The following is a 20,927-nucleotide window of genomic DNA, read 5'->3' on the forward strand; positions in this document are numbered from 1 at the left end:
GTAGCAGGGTGACCAAAACTGAACACAATACTCCCAAGTACAGCCTCACCAGTGCCCTGTATAACTGCACCATGAACCCCCCCCCCCGCCCCGCCAACTTTTATACTGATTTATGAAGGCCAGTGTGACAAAAGCCTTCCTCAACACTCTGTCTATCTGTAGCTTCACTTTCAGTCAATCAAGGATTCCAAGGTCACCTGGTCTACAATGCTCCCAAGGCACTGCAATTCACTGCGAAAGTCCTAGCTGGATTTATCTTTCCAAGTTATCCTAGCTAAATCCTATTTCCCATTCTTCAGTCCATTTGCTCACCTGATCAAGACTTCCCTGTAATTTTACTAACTTTCTTCCTTGTCTATTATAGCACCTTTTCTAATGTCATCTGCAAATTTATTAACCATTGATGTAGATGACAAACAACAATGGGCCCAGCACTGACCCTTGAAGCACACTACTAGTCAAGGGTTTCCATTCCAAGAAACAACCTTCTACCATCATTTTCTGCTTTCTACAATAAAGAAAATTGTGTATCCAATTTGCCATGCCTTTCCAGAGCAGTCTATCATGTGAAACTTTGTCAGAGGTCTTACTGAAGTCTATAAACCAAGTCTACTACCCTCATCAACTTTCTAGGTCACATCAAAAAAACTCCATTAAGTTCATAAAACATGATTGCCCATGCAAAATGCCATGGTGACTACTGTCTTTCCAGATACAAGCATAGCTTATCTCTCAGAATTCTCTCCTGTCACAGATGCACTCAGGGGCCACTCTATTAGGAACCGCCTGTACCTAATAAAGTGGCAACTGAGTGAATGTCCGTGGTCTTCTGCTGCAGTAGCTCCATCCACTTCAAAGTTCAACAATTTGTGCATTCAGAGATACTCTTCTGCACACTACTGTTGTAATGTGTGGTGATTTGAGTTATTGTCATCATCCTGTTAGGCCATTCTCCTCTGACCTCTCTCATTAACAAGGCATTTCTTCCCCACGGAACTACCACTCACTGGATTTTTTTTTTGCATGATTCTCTGTACACTCTAGAGACTGTTGTGCATAAAAATCCCAGGCGATTTTCTAACCACACAGTCTAAACCAACAATCATTCCATGGTCAAAGTAACTTAGAACACATTTTTCCCCATTCTGATATTCAGTCTGAACAATAACTGAACCTGTTGACCATGTCTGCATGCAATTATGCATTGATTGCTGCCACATGATTGACTGATTAGATATTTGCATTAATAAGCAGGTGTACAGTTGTACCTAATAAAGTGGGGACTGAGCGTATGCATAGAATTAGTCCAACACAACAGCATTACTGAAATTTCAGTTACCTGGTATAATTGTTATTGCTTTTAATTAAACTAGTTAGGGTGTTCTTTCTTCTAATGAGCAAATCAAAGGAAGTAGTCTCACTACTTTTGCTTCCTATCTTTCCTTTTCCTTTTTCTCTCTCTCTATCCAGTTTCTTTCTTTTAGCAGTATGAATCCTTGTCCCTTCTTGTGCCTCTTCCTATCTTGTATGTTTGCTGCTCTCTGTTCCTTCCCATCTTATCTTCCCTCTGTCTCCACATTTTTTCTTCCTTCTTTAGCTTTCTCTCTGCTTTGTTTTCAAATCTCATTTTCTTTCTAGTTTGTGTTCTTTGATTGCATTTATAGAATCAGTCATATACCATAGAACAGACTCTTCAGTCCATGACATCCATGCTGACCATTTTGTCCGTCTACACTAATCCATTCAGTCTGCATTAGGTCTGTATCCTTCTACAGTATATCTTATTGTGCAAGTGCTTAGCTAAATATTCCCACCTAAGTATTCCCTAAACACAGTGATTATACCTGATTCCATCACCTTCTCTAGCAGCGAGTTCCAAAGATCAACTACTCTGTGTGAAACCCATGTTTTTGATAAGAAGAAGATTCTTACTATCTACTGCCAATATGCCTCTTGTAATTTTATATACCTCAATTATTTTAGTTTATACACTAATTTTTATTTATGGTTACTACTCTACTTGCCTGGATTACATATCAGTCTCCCTCAGACTCTCATCAGTTCCCTCTAATTATGATTACACATTCTTTTTTCCCTTCAATTTTCCATTATTCCCACTCAAAGCTTCTGTTCACATTCATCCCCTTCACATCATTTCTTACTTACATTCTTTTTCCTGCCAGCCTATAATTTCTCTCTTTCTGTTTCTGGCACAGCTTTCTGGGAAAAATAAATGGGTCATTCCTAAAAAGGCCAATGTTAGTGAGGCTGCTGTGACACAGCATGCAATCTCATCATTAAGAGTCAATAGCTTAACTATTTTTGACCATACCCTCTACAATGTTTTTCTGGCAAAGGAAGAGTACAGACAATAAACCACAAAAAAGATGGAAGAAAACAAAACAGCTGCAGCGTTTCATGTTATGAAGTGAAAATACAGAATTCTTATGCATAGACTTTTTATGGATTCTTAATGGGTACCCGAAGCATTTCTGTAATGTAACAACATCCAAACAAAACAATGAAACTGTGGTTGCGCTGATACACATCGAGTGAAAGCAATACACTGAGTCGAGCAGGGTCTGGTTGAACTGTTTACTATTTCAATCCGCGTGCACTTAAGTACCCGCTCCCAGCATCCCCCGCTCTTTGCAGAGCGGAAGTGACGACGGCTTCCGGGCCGAGGTCTGCCCCGCACTCAGAGCCCTTTCGGTTGCCGCTGGCTGTGGGTTCGCCGGCAACTGCTGGAGCCGGTTTGCTTGCCGCGTGGGCGAGCAACCACATGAACCTCCCCACCCCCACCACCAGAACCGGCGCTAGGAGGTGCAGAGTCCACAGCCTGCACACTGTCAGTTCTTTTAGGTGGCCAGCCTTGTCGTCGTGGGGGTGGCACCGCAACCGGGCGTTCAAGGTCTAGATGCGCCGGTTTGAGACGGTCAATGGTAAAAGTCTCTTCACGACCGCCGATGTCGAGAACGCAGGTCGTCCCATTATGGCGCACCACCTTGTAGGGTCCTTCATATGGTCGCTGCAGGGCTGGTCTGTGCGTGCTCGGCGAACGAAAACATACTTGCTCTGTTGTAGGTCCTTGGGCACAAAAGAGGGTGTTGTTCCGTGATGGGACGTCGGGACTGGGGCAAGTGTTCCAAGCCGCTCCCAGAGTTTAGTTAGGACCCCAGCAGGTGTGTCCTCCTGGCCACGGGGTGCTGGCACAAACTCACCGGGAACCGTGAGTGTGGCATTATAAACAAGTTCAGCCGATGATGCGGCCGGGTCCTGCTTGGGTGCCATGCGGATGACAGCAGCACCCAGGGGAGTTCGTCCACCTAGTCTGGCCCTCAGAGGCGTGACATCAGGGCTGACTTCAAGTGCCTGTGGAAACGTTCCACCAGGCCGTTGGACTGCGGGTGGTAAGCAGTCATTCGGTGGAGCTGGGTTCCGAGGAGTTGTGCCAGTGCAGACCACAAAGCCGATGTGAACTGCACATGCCTGTCTGAAGTGACGTGGGCTGGGAGTCCGAACCGTGCCGCCCAGATGGTAATCAGGGCTCTGGCGCATGTCTCCGTGGCCGTGTCAGTGAGTGGGATAGCTTCCGGCCACCTCGTGAACCTGTCCACCATGGTGAACAGGTATCTCGCTCCTCTCAAAACCGGCAGTGGGCCGACGATGTCCACGTGGACATGTTCAAACCTCTGTGTCGGCTGGAAGGGTTGCAGTGGGGCCCTCATGTGCCTCTGGATTTTGGAGGTTTGACAGTGCGTGCATGTCCTGGCCCAGTACCCGACCTCCTTGCATAGGCCGTGCCACACAAACCTGTCTGCGATCAGCCGGATGGTCACCCGAATGGAATGGTGGGCTAAACCGTGCAAGGCGTCGAAAACGCGGCGCCTCCAAGCGGTCAGGACAATGGGCCGAGGTTGCCCGGTGGACACATCGCAAAGGAGCTCATTACCTTCGGGCCCAATGGGTATGTCTTCGAGGTGGAGCCCTGAGACTGCGGTTCGGTACGCCGGCATCTCGCTGTCCAGTCATTGCGCCTTAGCTAACACTGCATAATTCACCCCCAGAGATAGAGAGTGCACTGATTGGACAGAGGTTCGTGACAGCGCATTGGCTACCACGTTGTTCTTCCCGGAGATGTGCTTGATCGTGGTGGTAAACTCCGAGATGTACGACAGGTGACGCTGCTGGTGGCCTGACCACGGGTCCGCCACTTTAGCAAACGCGAAAGTGAGGGGATTGTGGTCTGTGAAGACTGTGAACTCCCTCCCTTCCAGGAAATACCTGAAGTGCCAGATGGCAAGGTACAGGGTCAGTAGCTCCCTGTCGAAAGCACTGGGGTCATAGGTGCCGACTGAAAAAAGCGAGCGGCTTTCACTGGCCTTCGATGAGCTGCTCAAGCATGCCGCCAACTGCCGCATTGGAGGCATCCACAGTGTGGGCAGTGGGTCATCGACCCGGGGGTGGTCCAGGAGCGTGGCGTTTGCTAGTATGTTCTTGGCTTGTTCAAAAGCCACCGTCGCCTCCTCTGTCCAGGTGACCTCTTTGACCTTGCCGGACATCAAGCCGAAAGGGGGCCGCATGATCCGGGCCGCTGAGGGCAGGAAACGGTGATAAAAGTTAACCATCCCAACAAATTCCTGCAGGCCTTTAACAGTGCTGGGTCTGGCAAATTGGCGGATGGCTTCAACTTTTGCTGGCGGGGCACAGCTCCATGGCAGTCGATCCGGTGTCCCAAGAAGTCGATGGCGGGTAGGCTGAACTGGCACTTGGCGGGGTTGATAGCTGGGCCGTAGTCGCATAGGCGGCGGCAGAGCAGGCGTAGATGTGCTAGATGTTCCTGGTGGGAGCGGCTGGCGATAAGTATGTCATCCAGGTAGATGAACAGAAAGTCCAGATCTCGCCCTACTGCTCCATCAGGTGCTGGAACGTCTGTGCCGCGTTTTTGAACCCGAACGGCATCCTGAGGAACTCGAACAGGCCAAAGGGGGTAATGAGGGCCATCTTGGGTACATCGTCCGGGTTGACTGGGATCTGATGATACCCTCGGACCAGGTCAATCTTCGAAAAGACGCGTGCCCTGTGCAGGTTGGCCATAAAGTCCTGCATGTGTGGTACCAGATAGCAATCGGACGTGGTGGCATTGTTCAGCCTCCTATAGTCGCCGCACAGTCTCCACCCTCCCGCGGACTTGGGCACCATATGGAGTGGGGAGGACCACGGGCTGTCGGAACGCCGCACAATCCCCATCTCCTCCATCTTCTTGAATTCCTCTCGCGAGGTGGAGCTTGTTGGGCGGTAGCCTGTGGGCCCTGGCATGAAGGGGAGGTCCCTGTGTGGGGATGTGGTGCATCACGCCGTGCTTGGGGTCTGTTGAGGAAAACAGCAGCATGATGATAGATGGAAATTCCAATAACACTCTGGTGAACTCGTTGTCGGAATGAGTGACAGAGTCCAGGTGCGGGGCAGGTAACTTGGCCTCACCAAGGGAGAAAGTCTGGAACATCTTCGCATCGACCAATCGTTGTCCCTTCAAATCCACGAGCAGGCAGTGCGCGCAGAGGAAGCCCGCACCCAGCAATGGCTGTGATACTGTGGCCAGCGTAAATGTCCAGGTAAAGCAGCTGGAACCGAACTGCAAGGGGATGGTTCTTGTGCCGTAGGCACGGATGGTGCTGCTGTTGGCTGCCGTAAGTTCTGGTCCTGTCCTTCTAGTTTGGATATCGTGGCTCGAGGGAGGTAGGACGCTGATTTCCACCCCCATGTCCACCAGGAATCTATGCCCAGAATGCTTGTCCCAAACATAGAGGAGGCCATCACCGGTGACCAGCCGCCGTAGCCATCAGCGACGGCTGGTCCTGGCGTTTCCCTGGAACGAGCATGGTGGTCGGCAGCGGCGGGCCCTGGAACCCCACCTTTGATGATAAAAACACCAAGACTCAGAAGTGGTGCCGTCCCTTGGTGTGGGTGTTACGTGCTCCACTGCTGGGGTGTGGGAGGGCCAGGCTTTCGGCCGTGCCGCAGCGCTAATTTCGATGGTGGTTCCGCCATTTTGTTTGGTGCGCCAAAGCACGTCCGCATGGGCAGCAACCCTGCACAGGTCTCTGAAGTCTTCATCTGCTAGCAGGAGGCAGATGTCTTCTGGCATTTGCTCCAAAAAGATCTGTTCAAAAAGCAGGCAAGGCTTATGGCCGTCTGCCAGTGCTAGCATGTCGCTCATCAGGGCTGATGGCGCGTGGTCGCCCAGGCCGTCCATATGCAGTAACCGCGTGGCCCGTTCGTGGCGGGAGAGGCCAAATGTGCGGATTAACAGGACCTGGAGTGCCTCATACCTGTCTGTTGCCAGGGGCTGATGCAGAAAGTTGATAACACGGCCCGCTGTCTCCTGGTCAAGGGCGCCCACCACATAGTAATACCTGGTGGCATCTGAGACAATTTGCCTGACCTGGAACTGGGCCCCTGCTTGCTCGAACCAGACCAGGGGTTGAGTGGTCCAGAAGGTTGGCAGTTTAAGGGAAACTGCATTCTGCAGAGCTGAGTCGTTCATGCTGGGTCCAAATGCCGTTGGACCGTCAGGGTCACCAATGTAGTCGCACTGATACGCAACGAGTGAAAGAAACACACTGAGTCGAACAGGGTCTGGTTGAACTGTTTACTGTTTCAATCCACGCGCGCTTAAGTACCCGCTCCCAGCATCCCCCGCTCTTTGCGGGGCGGAAGCAACGTCGGCTTCTGGGCCGAGGTCTGCCCCGCACTCAGAGCCCCCTCGGTTGCCACTGGCTGTGGACTCGCCCACGACTGCTGGAGCCGGTTCGCTTGCCATGTGGCCGAGCTGCCACAAAGCAAAGATATGGTTGCTATCATAATAAAACTACATTGAGAGAGCATATTTTTTGCTTTGCAACTTTCAGTATTCATGATCAAGATGTGGACTTTTAACAGATGAATATTTCTTATTTATATATTAGATTTCATAAATGAATACCATTTCTGACTATTTGAATAGGTCAATAAGTACCAAGAGGACAAAGCAGTTTATTTACCACTACTGCTGAAGCAAAGAATATTGCAGATGGATGACAACACGAAATGGAATGAATCAAGTACTAAAGTGATTAATGACACTCAGCACTAACTCGGCTTTCACTGCTTACAATGTATGATGGTGCAGGGAAGGGAAGATTTTTCTGACATTTTACGCAAGTCAAAATGTGCTTAATAACACATTCATCCTTTCTACTATCTCTTCCCTTGACAAAGCAAGGTCTTTTGGTAAGAAGGTCCAAGACTACTGGAGACCAGGCTCTGCTACATAGGCTAAGCATATGCACACAGACACACATGTATGCTCAACATATACAAAGTACACAAAGATACTTTGATCACCTACTCATCACTACTGCAGATAATCTTGCCAGCTCTTTCTCATCACCTCTCCGTCAGTCTCCCTATCTCTGACCTTTTACTCTTAACCATCTTCCTCATTCTCCCAACTCTGTTCACAACCCCTCTACTCATTTTCATCTTTTTTCGCTTATTCCCTCTTCCTTCCCCTCTGCTCCCCTATCAGCCGCTGATAGGTCCCTTGCTCCAACAAATGAAGCTATCTAGTAATTACTGTGGTTCACTCTCTTCAGGGCATGCTCTCAACTTTCCAGGTCCCCTGCCTCTACATGGTTCCACCAGCCAGCCACCCGAAACCTACAGCCTAACCTTCAACAACCTGACCTTTCTCAGGAAGTCCAAGAGAATCTTCATCTCCCCTTACGGTGCTGTCCAATGTTGGCAGACTATGGATTGCCCGAGGGCCCAGCATGACTTTTTCCTGTGGATAAAGATAGATTCATCCTGCAGGAGATGGAGCACCATCTTTATCTAATAGAAAAAATAACCTGAAGCTCCAGGGGTTCTGTTTAACTACATTCCTTTTATGCTCCCTGTACCTCCCTTCCCTGTGTTCCTTTTACACTGCTGTGCGGAAAAGAATTAGTTTAGTTCAACGTCACGTTCAGTGCAGACACTGTGGCTGAAGGGTCTGTTGCTGTGTTGTGCTGTTCTATGTTCCATATCCCTTGGCCTGTCTCTGCTGGAATCTCATACTTTGTACATACTGTTTGGTTGAAATATCTATAATTATAATCATAAAACATTCTTCATTTATTATAAGCAGTACTCAGTCCTACTTGTTATCAAATCCTTCCAGGACTGCAAAAGTGACAATGCATATTTCTCCAGATTCACCCTTTATTCCTCTGAAAATGATCTCTGTTGGAACGTATCCCACTGCAGCATTTAACCAAGCTCTACAAAAATATATAATAAAGCTCATAAAATATTTCCATGTCAAATGTAGTATAAAGATTAAGGATTGCCAAGATTGCTATGAATTCTGTTACGCACAAAAAGCTTATAGTGATGTAGAACTGTTAATGAATTACAGAACCAATAAAACCACACTTTCTGCTACACCTTATTGTAACAAATGAAAAATCAAGATGACATTTCATTAAACCAATTTGTAACATATTGCAATTGTAGCATTTTGAGATAAACACAAGTTATTTTCCAATACAGTTGAAACATCAGAAAGAAATTATATACAAGTACTGTATTTATTTAAAAAGTTTAAATTTTGGGTTTCGACCTATTTTGAGTTTCTGTATGCAAAAGAAGCACACTACTTACCAAAATATGTAAGCCACCAGGCCTGGAAGTTGCACAGGGCACCATCTGGGATAACTTCTCCCTGTATCAAAGGCAAAGTTTCATACAGTAAACAAAACTCAAAAAACTACAGATACTGGTAGTAGTAGATATTGATAGAGCCCTTGACCATATCTCATTTCTTTCCCACACCACCGCTCTCAATTCTCCTCCAAGGAGAGTATTCTATGGCCCACACCCTTCCCTCCACCAGTCATCATATTCAATATATCATCCTTCAGATTTCCACCACCTTCAACAGAATTCCAGCACCAAACACCTTCAACCCCTCACCCCATTTCAGTATTTCAAAAGGACCATTCCTTTCACAAGTCCATCTTCACCAACAACTCCTCTCCTTACAGCGTGCAACTGCAATAATTGTGACACCTCGTTCTTCCCCATCATCCAAGGACCCAAACAATCTTTCTAGGTCAAGCAGTGCTTTACTTGCAGTTCTTCCAATCTACTGCTCTGCACTCTGTTTTCATAATGTGGTCTCATCTACATTAGAGAAATCAAATGCAGATTGGGTAATCACATCGCAAAATACCTACATTCAGTCTGCAGGAATGACCCTGAACTTTTAGTTTCCACACCATTCTCATTCTAATCTGCCCACAACAAGGCCCCAAGACAAACCTGAGAAACAATACATCATGTTCTATAATGGAATCAATATCAAATTCTCAAACTTCTGAGTTACTCCTTCCAGGTGTAGCAGAGATTCAAGTGAACTGTATTTGCTACACACATTGCGGTCTTCTCAATATTGGAAGAACCAAATGAAAATTTGGTGACTCTTTGCAGAGCACTAGTTTTCATTTTGCAGGAGTAATATTAAGCATCCGTGTGCCTGCAAGTTTCCATCCCACCTCCCATTATATCCTAGCTGACTATGCCCTCCTGTGCTGTTATTATAATGAGGCCCAAGGAAAGCTTGAGGAACAGCAACCCATGTTCCATCTGAGCATACAGCAGCATTCCCAAAGCAATATTGAATTTTATAACTTCAGGTAATTCATTTATCTGGTCTGTATCAAAACTAGCAAATCTGCCCATGGTAGGGGCTCACCAATGGTCTGACCTGCTGAGTGCATCTTAGAGTACTGCATTTTGCAGCTTCTGTCTTCCTTTGTTTCCTCTCTCAATAATTTTCTTCCTTCTATAGCTTTTACTTTGTTCAGGTTTTCTCTCCCTCCATCTAATTTCCCCCATCAAGTCATTATCTCATTTACAAACTTATCCTCCTGGAAACTAAGCCCATGTCCCATCTATCATTGCCCCATGCTCTTTGCAACTTAATCAGAATCAGGTTTAATATCACAGATATACGTCATGAAATTCATTGTTTTGCAACAGCAGTACATTGCAATACATGATGATTCTTTTTTAAAACTAAGTTACAATAAGAACTATATAAAAAAATAAATTAAGAAAGTAGAGCAAAAAATACTGAGGTAGTATTTATGGGTTCAACATCCATTCAGAAATCTGATGGTGGAGGGGAAGAAGCTGTTCCTGAGACATTGAGTGTGTCTCTTCAGGCTCATCAACTCAGTTCTAATGAAGGGTCTTCAACCTGAAATGTTAATCATGTCTCTTTCTATAAATGCTTCCTGACCTGTAGAGTGCTTTAAGCATTTTCTGTTTTTATGTCAAAGCTTCATGTAGTTGAACAAAAACCAAATCAATTTCCAAAACTTCCAATTATTGAATTTTCATATAGCAAAACAAAGATATTGTAATGCAAGTACTTTGAATCATCATGGCAAGATATTACCAGATGGAAGAGGGTCCCTTTCAAAATTATGAATGCTTGCTTTTATCCGTGGAGGTCTTGAGTTCTAAAGAGATTATGTTGTAACTTTATAAAACTCTGGTTAGACCATATCTGGAGTATTCCATACAGTTCTGGTCACCCCACTATAGGAAGGATGTTGAGACTTTGGAGAGAGTGCAGAAGAAGTTTACCGGGTTGCTGCCTGGTTTAGAGGGCATGTGCTATCACAAGAGGCTGGATAAACTTGGGTCGCTTTCTCTGGAATGCCAGAGGATAAGAGGAGATCTGAAAGTGGTTTACAAGATTATGAGAGGAATAGTTAGTGGACAGAGTATCTGCTTCCCAAGGTTGAAATGTCTAATACTAGAGGGCATGGATTGAAGGTGTGCGGAGGTAGGTTCAAAAGGGATGTGAAGGATAAGTTTTTTTACTCACAGTCACGGAGGCCTGGAATGCGCTGCCTGGTATGGGTATCCATTAGAAGCTTTTAAGAGCCGTTTGGCTAGTCACATGGATGTAAGAAAGATGGAGAGTTATGGATGTGGTGTAGGTAAGAGGGATTAGTGTTTGGGTGTATTTGATTTGCTTTTTAGCTAGTTTGGAAAAACACTGTAGGCCAAGTAGCCTTTTCCTGTGTTGTACTGTTCTAAGCTCTAAGTTAAGTGGTTTCAAAGCCTCCCTGAAAAACTGTAATATCCCTTCACTTGTGATAATCCACGACTCATGAACCAGTCATGGAGGAGGAGCATTCAGAAAGGCATTAAGCATCTTGAGTTCTTTCATAAGGATACACAAAATCCATCTGGTAAATGGCAGAAGGAACACAATGTTTCAGAAACTAACTACCCACCCACCCACACTAACAAGCAATTCATGCCCCACCTGTGCAAGTTTGCATGTCCAATGTTGGTCATCTCATTAGTCAAAGAACTGGAGTAGCTTAGCAAGTTATCCTTGATCACATGGGCTGCCTAAGGCAAATATGCTTACTCTTACTTTGGTTAAAAAATAAATTAAAATATTAAAACTAAGAAACTACTATACAGCACTGTGCAAAAATCTTAGACACATATATAGCTAGGGTGCCTAAAACTTGTGCAAAATAACCTTATTTGTCAACGTGAAGTAGAGAACGAGTTTGTAAATCTGGCCAAAGTATAGGATGTTGGGAATGGTGAGGGTGAAGCACCATGGGAGGGGTGTGGACAGACGGCAGAGGAGTGCGAGGGGTGGGGGGTGGCATGGGTACATATACACCCAATCCTGAGATACCAGGCAAGGTCACTTGATTCTACACAACTGGTTTATGGATCATAACAGAATATCTCTCTGGTGCTTCCCACTCCTTCCCCTCTCCCTGCCCTCTTCCCACTTCCGGTCTACAATAGAGACTAATATCAGAATCAGGTTTATCATCACCTATATTTGTCATGAAATTTGTTTTGTTTTTGTGGGACTGTACAGAGAAATACAGAAAGTCACTACACTACTGTGCAAAAGTCCTAGGCACCCTAGCTATATACTGTATATGCGCCTAAGACTTTTGCACAGTTCTGCATATTTTTCTACAAATTATTAGAATAAGTTATAAACTGAATCACAGTACTATAAGTTCTAAAGTTTTAAGGTGGTTGGAAAAAAAACCTATAATTTAAGTTATTATCCACTTACCATTAGATAGGCAATACTGTCAAACAATGCAGCCAAAGTCAGACTCAGGATCATTTTCTAGGGAAAAAGGTGAAAATTTGCATTAGTAAAGCTTTATACCATACTTGTTGAAAACTGGTGGTGACAGAGATCTCCCTCTCTGCTGCACTTTTGCTATGTCTATTGGATCAAAACAAGGTACCTCACTCTGCCATGACTAATGATAGACTGTATACTGGCAGTAGCAGCAGATGGAGCAGATGGAGAGGTCTCCCTCTCCATACTGCCCAAAATGGAATCCCTAAAGGTAGTAACCATAGTGTCCTCCTGTAACACTTTGTTCAACTGAGCTAAGTTACGAAATACAACATCAAATTCCATCTGCATACACTCTCCAATCCACCTGACATGCCTGAAAATCAGGATCATGGTGCCATGAAATTAACAACACATTGAAACTGGAATGTTTCAATGCAGTAATCCAATTCAGATTTGAGATAATATTTATAAACTACAACTACTCCCACTGTGTTCTCTTGGTTCATCACTTGCCTGTCTTTGATTGGATTACTGCCTGCAATTACTTCCAAGGATTTATTACTCCCTGTGCAAAACTCTACTGAAAAATAGATGAAGTTTTAAAAAATTGTCTGCTTTCTCATTTTTTAAAATTTGAGACCTTATAATCTTTCTAGAGTAAAGAGGTAAAGAAAATGAAATGTTTATTGAAGTTACCATCACGTACACAACTTGTTTGCTAATTCTACTGGATGCATGGTTACCATTAGCCAACAGTGTGATGGATCCACATAATGCTTAATACCCCATCTTTCAAAAATATATCTAGCTCTCTTTTAAGTTCCTCCAGTGAACTAGTCTCCACAGCCCTTGCAGTAGAGAATTCCGGAGATTCGCCAGCCCCTGGCAGAGCTATTCCCATGTACTTTCATTTACAATGAACCACCCCAAATCTTGCAACAATGTTCCTCCCCTGAGTCTCTCCTTTTGGTGGAAACTTCTCACTATTTACATTACCATACCCATTTAGGCTCATATACATTCCAAAATATGACCAATCGTTGTTCAAGACTCCAATTAATGCAGAACCAACCATTTTAGCTGCCTATGAAGGCCAACATTTCATTCCCGATATTAGTCCAGTGATTTGCTTCTGGACTGCCTCCAGTTATAGTATATCCATATAATAAAATCAGGGGACCAAAGCTGTTCATGGTGCTGCAGGTGTAACCCCATCACCACTCTGTTAAATTGTACTACTCTATTTTTTTAAACCCTAACAATTAAGGCCAATATGACATTTACTTTTTAATTACCCAGATGCACTTGCATACCTATGATTTGCATTTCATCTCTGAGTATTTCACTTGTTTGCATTTTATCTCTTTTTAGATAATATTCTGCCATTTGATTCCTCCTGCTGAAATTCATCATCTCACACTTAGCAGATTTTGCTCCACAGCGAAAAATACCATTTTCTCCGTCTATGTCTCTATTTTCAAGTTTTTTCTTTACACATATGAAAAAAATGTAACACTTGTTACACTTCACCCAGCTCTGATTCCAAAAGATTACAGCTAATCTGTTCTTGGCCTAAACTCAGTTCTCTTAGCAGTTCCCACAATTCTCCACTCTCCTTTACAGCAAATATTGCCTATCTTGGTAAATATATTCAGTGACTGCCTCCATTGCTCGCTATGAAAGAAGATACTTACGATTCACAATCTTTCATACCTCCAACTTATATAAGTGACCCCTTATTCTGATACTGTACTCCTCATTCTAGTTCCCATCCCACAAGTGCAGAAGAGAAACTTCCCTTCAGCATCTACTCTGTCCAGCTCACTTAAATCTTGTGTGTTTCAATAAGAGCATCTCTAATCCTTTCAAGCACCAATAAGCATAGGCCCGATCTGCCAAGCATATTTTCATTATCACAATTCCTTCGTCCCAGGCATCCACCTGGGGAACCATCTTCTTATTTGAAGAAGGATAATAACACTCAAGGGAGCTTACAGGCCAAAACTGTAAACATAATTTTTCTTGCAATAAAGACCAACGTTCTATTTGCCTTCCTAATTTCTTAGTGCATCTGTGGTTAACCTCCTGTTTCATTAATGAGAAAAACATACCCTTTTATGCAATAGCATTCTGTAGTCTCGCCACTAAAACAGTATTCTATTTTTTGATTCAACCTAACAAACTGTAGAAACCTCACACTGTATTTCTCTACATTGTATCCCATGTGCCATAATTGTCCCCATTTTGTTTATATTAAATCATTTTGAAAAGCTTGTAAATGTCTATTGGTGACATTTTAAAAGTTAAGAAGTCTTTAATAACCAGCATTCATTAAAAAGCCCCAAGTGTGTTCTGGAGGCAGGGCCTCAGAATACAATGGCTGAGGTCTACATGGTGTTGAGAGACCACTCTGCCTTGCTAGACGGCTGTCAAGTATGAAGGCTCAGCTCTGTTCAGCTCTTCACATCCAGAAAAACCGAAGAAGTCTGAACTATGAGGGCCAATCCAGGGCCAGTGAACCAGGTCTAAAATAATCCCTGCCATTGCAAGATAATAGTTGTTGAAGTGATTGGGCAAAACTGTGGCAGATGGAATACAATAAGCAAATGCAAGAATATTCACTTTGGATCTAAAAAGAGATAGCAAAACTTTGTAAGTTGTTATACACTAGAAACTAGGCAAATCCAAATAAACTTAAAGGACATAAATAGATAATTATTAAAATATCATGGAAAGGTTCAGAAAATAACCAAAGAAAGGCTGAGCAACACTGAGCCTTGTAATTAGGGATTGGATTATAATGGGATAAAAGTTGCACTTCCATTCTCATGTTCATTTACTGATGTGCTTGTGGGTATGACTACTTTTTTAATACCACAAGAAGGGTTCAAATTATTTGGGTATATACATATTTATATTGACCAATGCCCTTCACCATCAAGAAAAACAAGGACTGGGGATGATGGGAATATAATCCTCTTCAGGTTTCCAAGTCATAAACCATTCAGCTTCAGAAATATTTCACCAATAATTCATAAAAATCCTGCTAATCCATAGCAGCATTCTGTGTGCACCATGCAGACTCTGTAGGCCAGCCTTTTTCCCCGGAGGAACCCTTGACATAATTTTCAGGTCTCAGGGAACTCCTGCATAAAAATTATTACATCTAGAGCTTATGGTACTTTAGCGTGATCAATAAGTTGTAGATATAATTTTAAAAAACTGTCAATGCTCTTTTAAGTAGAGAATGAATTTTTAGCCAATCTTTCTTGAAAAAAACAGCTAGTTAAGCTTTGCTTACCTTTCCTGAAATTACTCTTCATTTCTCTTTCATTTTTTTTAAAAACTCATAAGGTAAACATAATAAATTTCTTTATTCTGGGTCAAACTTGAGATAAGCACAAACGGATGTCACCTTCAACTGAAATGAGACCATTTCTATCCTTGCTCTTAATGCTTATTAAGCAAGAAAAAGTTTGCTCACACATGTAAGAAGTTGAAAACTGCAGCATAATGTTCTTTGCTTTCCTATGAATGGCAGGATACTCCCCTTTCTCAGAAACCCAGAACTTGTCCAGGGACCAGTAGGTAAATCTCATCTTGAGTGCATGATCAGAGTGCAGCTCATAAAGTTCTTCCCCTTCTCTCAAAGTCAAGTTCTCTGGCTGAGCAGAAGATTCAGAGAAAGGGTACCTCATCCAGTCATACACTTGTGTTGAAAGGGAGGAGCAACACTGTTCAATTTTGTTCTACGGTTCTTCCAGGTGGTTTTCAATAAGACAAGAGACTTTCTGATATTCTTCCTCACTCTCAAGCCCAAGCAGCAGTGGAAACAGTTCAAGATTTCCTTTTGGTGCATGATTTTCCAAAGTTTCAATTTCCTTTTAAATCCTAGAATGTCACTTGAAGTCAAAACTTTTTCTCCAGGGCCTTACAGAGACCTGCTTAACTGGCTCACATGATGAAAAATGTCTGTTAAGCAGGCTAGTTTCTGCAGCCATTCTTCATCTTCAAAGCACCGAGCAAAATCTGGTCTACTATTTTTTTTAAGTACTCCTGCAATTCACCTTTCAGATCAAACACCCTGTTGAGAACTCTTCCTCTGCTAAGCCACTGGATTTCTGCATGTAGCTGGAGAGTGGTATTCTCTTTGTCCAGTTTTTCCACACAGTTTTTTAAATATTCTCGAGTGAATTGGTCTTAAAGCTACTGAATAACTTGCATCCTGAATCTTTTCACTAACTGTGACTCTATTATCAAAAGCTTTAATCTGTTTGTTTTGAGATTCCAATAGTCATTTAAAATAATCAACACTTTTACGTGACATATGGCTGTGATTTGTAGTTATTTTCCATTTCCATTTTCCATTTTGCTGGAGCCATGCTATATTTCTAAGTTTTTTGCCACAGACTAGGCACAATGGAATAGGACAACTTGGATCACCAGCCCATGTAAACACATTGATAAGTAGCTTTCATTGTAAAGATATGGTACCAGCTGATTATTTTAGTCCTGCCCACTGCTTTTGTCTCCAGGACCCAGAAGAGGCTGGTGGACTTCTTCTGGGGCAAGAGGAGGCATTGGATCTCTGCTGCAGTCCTGAATCTTCCGATCACAGAGGGCGGTCAGTCATTGGTGTGTGCGCACACCCAGTTGGCGGCTCTCTGCCTCAGGACCCTGCACAGATATGTGTACAGCAACCACCCTCCAAGATGGAATGCGCTGACGATGCACTTTCTCCGCCAGGGACACTGCCTGCAGGAGGACATGTAGCTTCCAGCAGACAGCATTAGCCATGCTGCTTTGAGGGAACTACCTTGCTTTTACCAAGAGCAGTTGAAGGCGTGGGGTCTAGTCTCATCCAGACAGGGTGCTCCTGCGCCGGTGGGGGACGGCGCTCTAGCTGCAAGGGAAACTGGTCCCCATCCTATCCAGGGAATTGACTGTTTTATAGACCGTAATAATCATATTCTAATTTGAATTTATTCACTGTCTTATAAATACTTAATGTTTGCCTTTATGTATTTGTTGTGTAAATAAACTTTTATAGTTTTATAGTTTTTTTTATATATAAAAAAAGACTTTTTGTGTCTGTTGTTGCACCACAGGAGTGAAGTGACTCAAAAGATTGTATTTGTTAATCATTAGCCTTATCAGAATTATCTGTAGGCCTAGGCCTAGAACCCACCTCTTCCATCTCACACCTCCCCTTCAAAAATCAACACAAAGGACCACCTTTAGCATGAAAATTTCCCTCCAATTTTCTACTACACTGGTAGTTGGTTGGCTCCCACAAGTCAGGCAGCGCCGCGGAAGAGGAAGTTGGGGGAGGTAATTCAGGAAGGAGAGGCTGACGTCACAGCCCATGTTGGGCGAGTCCATTCAATGTTTGGAAAATCCACATCACGCTTCTCAACAGCCTGCCATCCTACCCTCTGTGCAATACAAATCTCTCCATCAACTTACCGTCCTACCCTCTGGGCAAAACTAATCTCTCCATCAACCTATTATCTTCCCAGCCATGCAATAGAGCGCTTACCAATTATCAGTCTACCGTTCTCCCAGCCATGCAACACAGCGCTCACCAATTATCAGCCTACCATCCTCCCCTCCATGCAATAGAGTACTTACCAATTATCAACGGCCTTCCCTATCTTACGTAAGAAACTGAGAATGGACACAAGCAAATAAACACAGTCCTACTGTGTATTGCTGTACTGAGCTGAGAGACCTCTAATAAGATTGCTAACAGGGCTGCCCAGTCACTGTCCACCACTGCAAGCACTAACAATGATTTTTTTTAAATCATGATCTCTCGCAGAACCCCTAGTGACCTATCACAGAACCCCGGTTGAGAAACCCTGCAGTAGACAGCCAACTAACTCAAACAGGCCGCCAAAGGATGAATAATAAACATCCAGCTCTCCCAACAATATCTACATGCTGAAAATAAATTTAAAATACATCTTTACTTGCATCATATTTGTCAGTAAACACTTTCCCAAAGCAAGCGTTTCAATGGCAATATCTAGTTGCTTATCAGTTAACGGTTTCACTCATGCGATCAATCAGCTGTGGTCCAAAGTTCAAAGTAAATTTATTATCAAAATATGCATACATCACCAAGTACTACCATAAGATTCATTTTCTTGCAGGTATTCACAGTAGAAGAAAGAAATACAGTAGAATCAATGAAAAACTACACACTAACAAAGAGTGACAAGCAACCAAAGTGCAAAAGACGTCACACTGTGCAAATACTACAAAACAAATAATAATAAAGATGTTTGTTTACTAATAAATAAATTGTCCTACATTGATATGCAGGAACTGATGGGAAATTCAGCACCATCATTTACTTAGTTATTTAGCGATACAGTGCGGATTGGGCCTTTCCAACCCTTTGAGCCGTGCCGCCCCAGCCCTACAACCCTGATTAACGCTAACCTAATTATGAGACAATTTACAATGACCAATTAACCCACCAGGTACATGTCTGGACTGTGGGAGGAAACCAGGGCACCCGGCGAAAACCCATGCATTCCACCGGGAAAGCACACAGGCTCTTTACGGATGGCGCTGGAAATGAACCCTGAACTCTGGAAAGCTCTCAGCTGCAATAGCATTGGGATAACCACTACACTATCCTACGTGTAACTGGAATCAAGGTGTTATCCTCAAAAACACTGGCTCACATTGATAAAACAGGAGACACAGAAGTCAGAAACACATTTTAAATTATTTAGTTGCTTATTCTCTAAGCCACTGTGACAGGAAATTATATAGTAATTTTTAAACTTATTTTTCAAAGGCAGAGGTGAAATTTGCTGTAGAATTATCTCATCCTTTTTTATTAACTGTATCTACTCTTCAAAAACCTGGTCAATCCACATACACTGAATTAATTTGGCCATCCTCTATTCATCTTTGTAAAGCACAACAATACTGGGAAGCAAGAATTGTAAATGTATGCTATTTTACATATAAACAGGGAATTACCATCTCTAAAACCATTGTGGCTATAGAATGGATTTTGCTTATTAAAGATATTGCCAGTTTAATGCAATTTGTCCCAATATTGGTGGGTTACGGAAGAGTAAACTGGTCAGAATTCCAGGTAGTCCTGATATCCAAGCCTAAACTAAAGGTAAAGCTATAAATGAGTTTGGGTCTAATGCCATAAAAAAGTAATTGGCATGCTCGAACTTTCTATCTGGCTTGATATAAGGAAGTACTTGTCATATGCAAAGCATTATAAAAGCATTTGCATGGACTTTAAAACTAGGCACTCAATTCCATTCATGCATCAAAGTCCAATTACTGCAATCCTCAACAACTTGACTCAACTTCAAACATAGATTTGAGATTTTTTGACTCAGTGGCCACTTTATTAGGTACACCTGCTTATAATGCAAATACCTAATCAGCCAATCATGTGGCAACAACTCAAATGCATAAAAGTATGCGGACATGGTCAAGAAGGTCAGTTGTTGTTTAATCAGACACCAGAATGGGGAAGAAATCTGATCTAAGTTATTTGATTGTGGAGTGATTGTTAGTGCCAGATGGGGCAGTTTGGGTATCTCAGAAACTGCTAATCCCCAGGGATTTTCATACACAACAGGCTATAGTTTACAGAGAATCGTGTGAGAAACAAAAAACATTCAATGAGTGATAATTCTGTGCGTGAAAACATCTTGTTAATGAGAGTGGTTAGAGGAGAATGGCCAGACTGGTTCAAGCTGACAGGAAGGTGACAATAATTCAAATCACCATGTGTTACAACAGTGGTGTGCAGAACAGCACCTCTGTATGCACATCACATCAAACCTTGAAGTGCACGGGCTACAGCAGGAGAAGACCACACCGGGTTCTAATCCTGAGGTTAATAAAAAGATCACTGAGTGTATATTGCCACAAATTCCCAACTATATAATTAAATAAGGTTTCAGATATCAATGTGAACAACTACTTCAACAACTAATTCTGATTCTCATCAGGTAAAAGGTATACATTTTGTGTCTATGTGTGGATACGTATCTTGTAATAGAATCAATAATAGACCCAGTTAAGCTGATATATTGAAAACCTGCTACGTAGGCAAGATGCTTACTAAAATGGTCTCACTCCAAATAAGCATGAGATCCATGTGAATTGGCCATTTGGATTCAGAATAGGTTCGGCCATAGAAGAGAGAATAGTGTCTGATGTGACTTAATCTGGCTGGAGGTCTGTGACTAGTGGTGTTCTGCAGGGATCTGGACAGAGACATCTGCTGGTTTTGATATTTTATTTATATATGTAATCTGGATGATAATGTAGATGGGTGGGTTAGTAACTTTGCTGATGATACGAAGATTGGTTGTGTTGTAGATAGCGTAGAAGATTAGCAAAGGATACAGAGGGACTTTGATCAGTTGCAGATATGGATGGAGAAATGACAGATGGAATTTAACCCAGCCAAGTGTGAAGTGTTACATTTTGGGAGATCAGATAAAACAGACAGTACACATTAACAGCAAGATCCTTAAAGATGTTGATGATCTTGAGGATCAAGCCCATAGCTCCCCAGAAGTGAAAAGATAGGTCAATTGGGTGGTCAAGAACACCTATGGCAATGCTTGTCTTTATGAAATAAGAAACAGAGTTCAGGAGTTGGGGTGTTATGCTGCACCTTTATAAAACTCTAGTCAGACCTCATCTGAAATATTGCATTCAGATCCGGTTGCCTAACTACAGGAAAAATGTTGAG

At 43.1% G+C, this 20,927-nt stretch overlaps 1 protein-coding gene across 4 annotated transcripts in view; it reads right to left on the reverse strand.

Moving 5' to 3' along the window:
- Positions 1-20,927, reverse strand: part of si:dkey-100n23.5 — a 181,738-nt gene that overhangs the window by 141,007 nt on the left and 19,804 nt on the right. For all 4 annotated transcript variants that reach the window (XM_063050820.1, XM_063050821.1, XM_063050822.1 and 1 more), the window contains 2 exons: positions 12,158-12,214; positions 8,686-8,746 (listed from right to left, as the gene is read on the reverse strand). In XM_063050820.1, coding sequence (XP_062906890.1) covers positions 8,686-8,746; positions 12,158-12,214 — 118 coding nt within the window. The remainder of the gene's footprint in view (positions 1-8,685; positions 8,747-12,157; positions 12,215-20,927) is intronic.

The sequence above is a fragment of the Mobula hypostoma genome, chromosome 6 (assembly GCF_963921235.1).
Source record: "Mobula hypostoma chromosome 6, sMobHyp1.1, whole genome shotgun sequence".
NCBI lineage: Eukaryota > Metazoa > Chordata > Chondrichthyes > Myliobatiformes > Myliobatidae > Mobula > Mobula hypostoma.